Raw genomic sequence first — 9,901 nt, 5'->3', positions numbered from 1 at the left:
GCGAAGGGGCTCCCTGTCAGCCCCTCGTCAAGGGCGGAGCCGGTAACCCCCCCGCACGCACCCAATGAGAAGCAACGGGCCGATTCCATCTGGGGCGGAGCTAACGAGCCGAGGGCGTGTCACTCCCCGCCGGATATACGCAGCGACTTACCGGACGTGACGTCAGATGCGCCCCCAGCTTGGAGAAAGAACGTGACCTTCCAGCGCTGAGAGAGACCTCCCGCATCTTTGGACTGGACCGGGTCGATTCTGTCCTTGAGCCAAGAGTGCACCTTGAGCCATCGAAGACCTGCCCCTCCTTGCCATCAATCCCCGTGTGAGTCAGTTTTGTCCCGTTTATCTGTCGTCTGTCGGGGCTAATATAAGAGTGTGTCTAAGTGCCTGCCTTTCTATGCTGTCCCTCTTGTCGTTGTAATCTGACCTTCCGCCCTAATATAACCTCCTCCGGAGGTCTTGAGAACTGAACCCTTGGTGTCGTGTCATTTTAATCCAGCCGTTGTGTCTTTTCCATCATTGATTTAGCATAGCGCGACTTAGTCAACGTTCGAGCATAATCGGGTAACTTGTGCGGACACGGCGGCCATTCCGCTCGGCCCACCATACCATCAAAGTCGTGTCTGTAACAATATATATATATATATATATATATATATATATATATATATGCATATATATATATATATATATATATATATATATATATATATATATATATATACGTATATATATATATATATATATATATATACACGTATATATATATATATATATATATACACACACATACTGTATATATATATATATATATATAAATATATATATATATATATATACACATACTGTATATATATATACATACATATATACAGTCGTGGTCAAAAATATTGGCACCCTTACACTTTTTTCAAATAATTCACCATTTCTTCCAGAAAATTTTTGAAATTAAAAAATCTTTTGGTATCCACATTTGTATTTCTTTGGTTTGCAGTGGAACAAAACAAAAAAAGCTGAAAAAATGACTAAATCTTAGCTTAGTCCACACAGAAATCCTAAAATTGCCCGGACAATATTATTGGCACCTTTTGGAAGTTGTTAGACATAATTCGCTTTCAAGCAGGTGATTCTCCTTTACTTTGGAATTGAACTCACCTGTGGTGAGTTGCAGGTGCATGCAATATAAAAATCACTCATTCAACCAGTTTGAATAGACAAAAGGAGTCATTCTGCTGTTTTGTGTCACTGTGTGTACCGCAATGAGCATGGAGAAAAGAAAGAAAACCGGAGAAATGTCTGAGGAGGTCAGAAACAAGATTGTAGCCAAGCATGGACAATCTCAAGGCTACAAGTCCATCTCCAGAGACCTTGATGTTCCTGTGTCCACTGTACACAATGTTATCAGGAAGTTTAAGGTCCATGGCACTGTAGCCAAGCTCCCTGGACGTGGCCGCAATGGAAAACTTGATCGAAGATTGCAGCGAAGGATTGTTCGAATGGTGGAGAAAGCACCTCAATCAACTGCCAAACAAATTCAAGCTGACCTTCAGACACAAGGTACGACAGTTTCAACTTGCACCATCCGTCGCCAACTCAATGAAAGGGGGTTCAATGGTAGGAGACCCAGGAGGACCTCACTTCCGAGAGAAAGACATAAGAAAGCCTGACTGGAGTTTGCTAAAATACAGCTGAACAAGCCAAAATCCTTCTGTTGACAGATGAGACCAAATTAGAGCATTTTGGGAAAGCACATCATCTCTATGTTTACAGAAAACAAAATGAAGCCTTCAAAGAAAAGAACACCTTGCCTACAGTCAAACATGGAGGAGGTTCTGTGATGTTTTGGGGTTGCTGTGTTGCCTCTGGCACTGGGTGCCTTGAATGTGTGTATGGCATCATGAAATCAGGAGATTACGAAGGCATTTTGGAGCGCAATGTTCAACCCAGTGTCAGAAAGATGGGTCTCTGTCGAAGGTCATGAGTCTTGCAGCAAGACAATGACCCCAAACACACTTCAAAAAGCACCCAGGAATGGTTCAAGACAAAACGCTGGGCTGTTCTGAAGTGGCCAGCAATGAGTCCAGATCTAAATCCCATTGAACACCTGTGGGGAGATCTGAAAACAGCAGTTGGGAGAAGGCACCCTTAAAATCTGGGAGAACTGGAACAGTTTGCACAAGATGAGTGGGCCAAAGTGCCAGTAGAGAGGTGTAAGAAGCTCATTCATGGCTTTCGGAAGCGCTTAACTGCAGTTATTTTGTCCAAAGGCCGTGCTACCAAATATTAAGTCTAGGGTATCAATTATTTTGGCAATGCCATTTCTTTTTATTTTCTGATTTAAAAGGATATATTAAGTTCGGAATCAAAAACAAAGGTTCCGTAATATTAACAATGAAATAAAGAATTGTGGAGACCAAATACTTTTGTCCATTTCAACTTATTTTTTGAGAAAAATGTGTTATTTGAAAAAACTGCAAGGGTGCCAATATTTTTGGCCACGACTGTATATACACATACATACAGTGCCGATAAAAAGTATACACCTCCGTTCGAAATTTTCATCTTTTGTTGCCTTATAGCCTGGAATTAAAATGCATTAACTCAGACTTTTCCCACCTATATTTACACATCGTAACCCACAACTTTAACGTGAAAAACAAATTCTTCAAATTTCAGGAAATTGATTAAAACTACAAAAGTAGAATATCTTGGTTGGACAAGTGTCTCCTCCAGATGGAGCCCCTCTTCCTCCAGGACATCCAGATGGAGCCCCTCTTCCTCCAGGACATCCAGACGGAGCCCCTCCTCCTCCAGCACATCCAGACGGAGCCCCTCTTTCTCCAGGACATCCAGGCAGAGCCCCTCTTTCTCCAGGACATCCAGACAGAGCTACTCCGCCTCCAGGACATCCAGACAGAGCCCCTCCTCTTCCAGGACATCCAGACAGAGCCCATCATTCTCCAGGACATTCAGACGGAGCTCAATCTCCTCAACCACATCCATATGGAGCCCCTCCTCCTCCAGGACATCCAGACAGAGCTCCTCCTCCAGGACATCCAGACGGAGCCCCTCCTCTCCCAGGACATCCAGACAGAGCCCCTCCTCTCCCAGGACATCCAGACGGAGCTTCTCTTTCTCCAGGACATCCAGATGAATCTCCTCCTCCCCTCCCGGACATACAGACGGAGCTCCTTCTCCTCCAGGACATCCAGATGGAGCCCCGCGTCCACCCCATGTAGAATTCCGACTTCAAAACCTATATACATTGGCATCCTTTATATAATCATATCCACATTAGGTTGTGTACATCATCAGGTTTCCTTGCTATGATTGTCAAATAAGTCGTTCATTGTGCCATCTGTGTGCATTCATCGCTTTCGCTTACAAAGCTCCCTGTACAAATGCACGTTTCTCATTCCCACGTGAATAATTTAAGAATTGGCTGATTATACCCGATGGACGATGCAATTAACGTGGGTTTCGCCCAAATACAAACGTTTTTGGATTCAGCCCCGCGGTGATGACAGCTGCATCACACGAGAGCTATTTTGGATCTGCAGGGGGGTGCACCTTACGGGCGAGCCGGTCCTCCTGAGCCACAGAACCAGGGTTTAAGAATGAAGCCGGCTTCCTTTGAACTCGCACGTGCATTGAGAGAGACGTTTTCGGCCGAATTGAAAGCCAACGCAGCAAGCCTGTATGTAAGTCATCTCCAGAGCCATGAAAAGGCGCATATGTGATGTTGCTCCGCCCACAGCTCCCGCAACGTTCACAGGCTCCACCCCTCGCACCGGGCTTTGCGTTTGAGCGCGTGGACAAGCGAGGGGCGCATAGTTCGAGAGCGGACCGGACAGACGCAGACACTCCGACAGACAATCACTTACAAACACAGGGAGAGCGAGGAGGAAGAGGAAGGTAGTGTGGAAATACATACCGGGACGTTCAAATCGTATTGGCTCCATGGAATCGAGGAGGCACAGAGCTCGTGGTTCGCTTGTCCTGCTCGTGGTGCTGGTGCTGGAAGTGGCTCCGTGGATCGGCTCAGGCTCTGGAGCGGACTGTCCCGCGGGATGCTGGTGCTTGGAGTCCTCTCGGACCGCGAGTTGCTCCGGACTTACCACGGCGCCAAGTTCATTGCCCCGCTACATTCAAACTCTGAGTCTCACGGGAGGGGATCTCGTGAACCTGCATAGTCTGCGGAGCATGTCTCAGCTCACTGCCCTCAACGTCAGGTAAGGCAAAAGTAGTGAACCTACATGAAATACAAACAGGTGTTTCCAAATCCAGTTGGAGGTAGGCTTATAGACAGGTGCTTCCGAAGTCTAGCTTGAAGAAGGCATTGATGTGTAATTCTGAAGTCAAGCATGAGGTAGGCGTACACATGGTCGTTTTCAAAGTTAGCTTGAGGTATGTGGCCTGTCCGCAGTCAAGGCGCTTAAATTGCTCGAGCGGGATCAACGACATTTAGATGAATGAATGGAGATCGAGATGTGATGTGGTGCTGTGATGGTGGAGATCGAGATGTGATGGTGGAGATCGAGATGTGATGTGGTGCTGTGATGGTGCAGATAGAGATGTTATGTAGTGCTGTTATGGTGGAGGTAGTGCTGTTATGGTGGAGATCGAGATGTGATGGTGGAGATCGAGATGTGATGTGGTGCTGTGATGGTGCAGATAGAGATGTTATGTAGTGCTGTTATGGTGGAGATCGAGATGTGATGGTGGAGATCGAGATGTGATGGTGGAGATCGAGATGTGATGGTGGAGATCGAGATGTGATGTGGTGCTGTGAGCGTGCAGATAGAGATGTTATATGGTGTTGTTATGGTGGACCAGAACACCATAATCGAGATGTGATGATGTGATCGAGATGTGATGCTTTGATGGTGGAAGTTGAGATGCTGAGCAAAGGTACTGAGGTGCTTGTGATGTACTAATGCCATGGTGGTGAGGATCCATTGAGATGTGCTGATGTGAGGAAGATGGAGATCTACTGATGCGATGGCGGTGAGATGAAGGTCGTGAGGGGCGGGGGGCGGGGTGGGGGAAGGGGTGGTGAAGATCGAGATCTATTGATGTGGGGAGAGGGACGGTGAAGATCGAAATCTGATGATGTGGGGGCAGTGGAGATGGAGATCTGCTGATGCGGTGGAGATCGAGATATGCTGATGAGGCGGATATCGAGATCTGTTGATGCAGTGAATATTGAGATCTGTGGATGCGGTGTAGATCGAGATCTGCTGATGCAGTGGAGGCAGAGATCGAGACCTGCTATTGTGGTGGCAGTGAGACGCAGGCCTGCTGATACTGGGGCGGTGGGGGTCAGGGTGGTGTTGACAATCGAGATTTGTTGATGCGGTGGTGCTAGAGATGCAAATCTGCTGATGCGGGGGGGGCTGGGGAGGATCGAGATCTGCTGATACGGTTGCAGTGGAGATCGAGTTCTGTTGATGTGATGGAGATCAAGATCTGCTGATGCGGTGTAGTTCGAGATCTGCTGATACGGTGCAGATCGAATTCTGCTGATGTGGTGGGGATCGGGTCCTGCTGATGTGGTGGAGATCAAGATATGCTGATGTGGTGGAGATCAAGATATGCTGATATGCAGTGGAGATCGAGATGTGCTGATGTGGTGTAGATTGAGATCTGCTGATGCGGTGTAGATCGAGATCTGCTGATGCGGTGTAGATCAAGATCTGCTGATGTGGTGTAGATCAAGATCTGCTGATGCGGTGTAGATCAACATCTGCTGATGCGATGTAGATCGAGATCTGCTGATGAGGTGGACATCAAGATGTGCTGATGCGGTCGCGGTGGAGACAGAGTTCTGCTGATGTGGTGGAGATCAAGATATGCTGATATGCGGTGAGATCAAGACATGCTGATATGCGGTGAGATCAAGATATGCTGATATGCAGTGAGATCGAGATATGCTGATGCGGTGTAGATCGAGATCAGCTGATGCGGTGTAGATCGAGATCTGCTGATGCGGTGGAGATCGAGATCTGCTGATGTGGTGGAGATCGAGATCTGCTGATGCGGCGGACATCGAGATCTCCTCATGTGGAGGGGATCGAGATCTGCTGATGTGGTGGAGATTGAGATCTGCTGATGTGGTGGAGATTGAGATCTGCTGATGCGGTGGAGATCGAGATCTGCTGATGTGGTGGAGATTGAGATCGAGATCTGCTGATATGGTGGAGATTGAGATCTGCTGACACTGTGGCGATTGAGATCTGTTGATATGGTGGTTGTTCATGATCAACTGTTGAAGGTGTGGTTGTTGAAGCAACAATGGAGGTTGTTGAAGCAGTGGTGGTGCACTTGAGATCTGCTGATGTGGTGGTGGTGGTTGAGATCGAGAACTGCTGATATGGTGGTGGATGTGATCGAGATCTGTTGTTATGGTGGTTGTTCATGATAAACTGTTGAAGGTGTGGTTGTAATGTTGAAGCAACAATGGAGGTTGTTGAAGCAGTGGAGGTGCAACTCGAGAACTGCTGATATGGTGGTGGAGGCAATCGAGATCTGCTGATGTGGTGATGACAGAGAAAGAGATGTGGTAGTGGTGTACCTCAAGATGTGATCTGGTTGTGGTGATGTGCTGATATGCTTGTGGTGGATATCGAGACATGCTGCTGATGTTAGAGATCAAGATGTGCTTTTGGTAGACCTTTGATGTGATTTTGGTAGACCTTTGATGTGCTAGACATGGTGGTGGTAGAGATCAGGATGTGCTGATATGGTAGTGGTGGTAGTAGAGATCAAGATGTTCTGATATTGTGGTGGTAGTGGAGATTGAGATGTGCTGATGTGTTCCATTATAATATACATGAGGATATACAGATCATGAGTGTTTCTTGAGTGGTTTGATGTGGTGTTTCACGGAAACCCTACTTATCCTTCTCTCCCCAAGTTTTTTTTAAAATTCCACTCCTACCTTGTTATATCCACCCCCATCCACCTCCTCCCACACAGTTCAAATCAGCTGAGGCGGCTTGAGCCCGGCCTGTTCTCTGGGCTCTCTGCTCTGCGTTCCCTCGATTTGAGTGACAATCCCCTGTGCAACGTGCCGCCTGGTGCCCTACAGGAACTGCTCAATCTCAGCTCTCTTCACCTGTCACGGGTTCTGTCTGAAAAGCCTGACAAGGGAAATGATGAACACGAGAAGAGCCCAGATGGTGAGAACGTCCAGTGTGCTGGTGTGCTCCATGGGCTTCTCTCTGCCCCTTTTTTGCGTATCTTGGACCTCTCAAGAAACGACCTGATGTCACTCACTCTAACCCAACTTCCTACGCTTCGCGAAGTCGACCTGAGATACAACTCTCTTTGCTCCCTTTCTAACATTACCTTTAGTGAAGCAATGGAGATAGAGTTCCTGGATCTGCGGAACAATAAATTTGAAGGCGTATCGGTTGCAGAGCTGGAGGGTCTCAAAAGAGCCGGAAAGAATGGTGTTCACATGCGTCTCTCTGGCAACCCATTCGTGTGTGACTGTGAGTTGAGGGATTTTGTGTCCTGGCTTATGAACCATTCAGATATGATCCAGGACCTAGCAGAGATCCACTGTGCATCTCCTGCCATTCTTAAAGGAGCTATTCTTTCTCAACTCACCATAGCGGACCTTTCTTGTGAGTTAGGCCCTCAGCTTCCCGTTGTACTTCAAACCTCATACGTTTTTCTGGGACTGGTTCTGGCAGTGGTTGGTGTGGTATTCTTGCTGGTACTCTACTTGAATCGTCAGGGGATCAAGCGTTGGGCGATTGAAGGAAGGGAGTTCTGCCTTGACCGCATGGCAAACAGCTACTACTATCGGTATGAACACGAGGTACCGCAGCTAGCAGGAGGCTCTGAAGAGCTCACGTCTGTGCATGCGTGAGAGAGGAGGAGGGAGCATTACATTGAGGTTATGGAGAATAACCATCTTGAACCTTGGACAATCTCCTATGGACAATTCAAACCATGGGAGAGTCGGGAGTAGAGGAGATCCTCTCCAAGCATTTTTCATCGTTTACCTCAAGGCCCTCAATTAAGGAAGTATGGTGGCTTGCTTAAAGGAATCCCCTTGAGAACGTTGATATGAGCAGATGCAGCAACGACCTTTGACTTTCAATTCACCAGCTTTGCAAGGTGCTATGCGGTGTAGGCTTCCGATGAATGTTCCTTCATCATTATCTGTGACACCACCTTGCTAGTCTCCTTATATATTCTTCCATGCTGTTGTGCACAGTAAGCACAGAATATGGCAGGGCCTGGTGCCTACAGGTCAAAGCAGGGGCTGACCGCAAAGCCCTTTGAATGACAACATGCTTAATGAATGTTGTTCGAGTCACTATGGTGAGAATTCGTTAAGAACTCACGACTGATTGGGCTACGTGTACATATATGCACATTTAGAATATGCTATTTGCACGTTCAGCACCAAAGCACCAGCGTACGGATTCGGGTTCGTGGCACGTTGCATGATGAACATTCGTTTCCTAAAGACCTTTTAAATGGGCATTTTTCCTATACATCTACTAATATGACTAACAAACGTTTTACTAATGGGTTTGCATTGGAAACACAAATGAGTGTGCCATGGGCACTACAACAGGGTGTGGGGTAGGGGGGGAAAGCACGTGTGATTTTTGCATGGAGAAACAACCCCTCAAAACGTGCACAATCCCTCAAACAAAGCACGAGATGGAAACTGGGTGCGTCGTGAAAGGCGATTCCAGCACACAAAGTGCATGCCAGGTGTGTTCGCGCTGTACGTATGCCCCTCTGGGCGAGGAGCAGATATTAAAAATGCCAATGAAAAAAAATATATTAACACGTTTCTAACATTGCCTGGAACAACATAGGCTTCTGCGGTCACTGCAATGTGGTAAAAACAGTAGGATCTGCTTTCAGTGACTATTTGTATCAAGCTTCCACTGAAGCAGGTTGAACTGTACACACCAGTGGGCATGGTGGGCACGGCAGTGGGTTATAGGTCTGAGTGTTATTGGTGAATCAGAATTTCGAATTGGCTAATTAGGCCTAACGACACCACCATGCCATCACAGCGTAACCAGGGTTAGGCATGTTAAGTGAAATACGCAGGGAGTTGATGGAGAAAACAGAGAGCAAAGTGAAAGATTTTCATACGTGATGGTGGGAAGGTGACTTGGTGGGAAGCACGAAAAGCTGGTATGAAATATCATTTGGAGGAGATGGAATGCAGAACCATAAATTAGTGAGTGGAGGAGGTGGGGTACCGTAAGGTAGGTAGCGATGGATCTCAACAGGACATTAATATAGATCACAATTCTAAAGGGGGCAGTGTGTGATAGATATGTATTTTTACAAGTTCACATTAACAACAGACTGCACAGTGCTGTTTATGACTTCAGGACTAGTCAATAAAATGGTCAATGTGAAACTTGAGAGAAAAGAAAAACAATACCTTGACTTCAAGCCAAAGAACAACATGAACACAAAGGGGCTGAAAATACAAAAACCTCTCCTGACAAGGAGAGAAAGAAGTAAAGGCAAAAGTGAGAGAAGAAATAGAAAGATTGAGTTTGAAAGACAATTGACGATGAACGAATAGACAAACAGAAGCAAGAAAGGCCTGCAAAGATTTTTTTTAAAGTCTTTTACGGGCCCTGGATATCATTAGCACTAGTCGATTCACAACTTACAAGCATGGATTTAATTCAGAGGAGGTAAAACCTCAACCGAAAAAAAAAAAATCAGCATTCCAAGGACAACCCTGGTGTTGGGCAAGCGGCTAGGGTGAGGGCTTAGGATCCTAGGATCCTGGGTTCGAATCCCGGTCAATCGCTGAATTAACGCCAGGGGGGTTGACTCAGCCTGTCATCCTTCCGAGGTCGGCTAATTGAGTACCAGTTCACTGGTAATTCCCTGTTTGTCGTAAAAA

At 46.6% G+C, this 9,901-nt stretch overlaps 1 protein-coding gene across 1 annotated transcript; it reads left to right on the top strand.

Moving 5' to 3' along the window:
* Positions 1 to 3,592: 3,592 nt before the first annotated feature.
* Positions 3,593 to 9,701, top strand: LOC137424035 (trophoblast glycoprotein-like). Its single transcript, XM_068111515.2, has 2 exons — positions 3,593 to 4,226; positions 6,973 to 9,701. Exons 1-2 carry the CDS (start codon positions 3,955 to 3,957, stop codon positions 7,871 to 7,873), a joined length of 1,173 nt encoding a protein of 390 aa, XP_067967616.1. The 5' UTR covers positions 3,593 to 3,954; the 3' UTR covers positions 7,874 to 9,701.
* Positions 9,702 to 9,901: the final 200 nt, after the last annotated feature.

This window comes from Myxine glutinosa, chromosome 3, assembly GCF_964187855.1.
Source record: "Myxine glutinosa chromosome 3, kmMyxGlut1.1, whole genome shotgun sequence".
Classification (NCBI taxonomy): domain Eukaryota; kingdom Metazoa; phylum Chordata; class Myxini; order Myxiniformes; family Myxinidae; genus Myxine; species Myxine glutinosa.
Note: the sequence above shows the minus strand (reverse complement) of the source record. Positions and strands in the feature narration are given on the sequence as shown.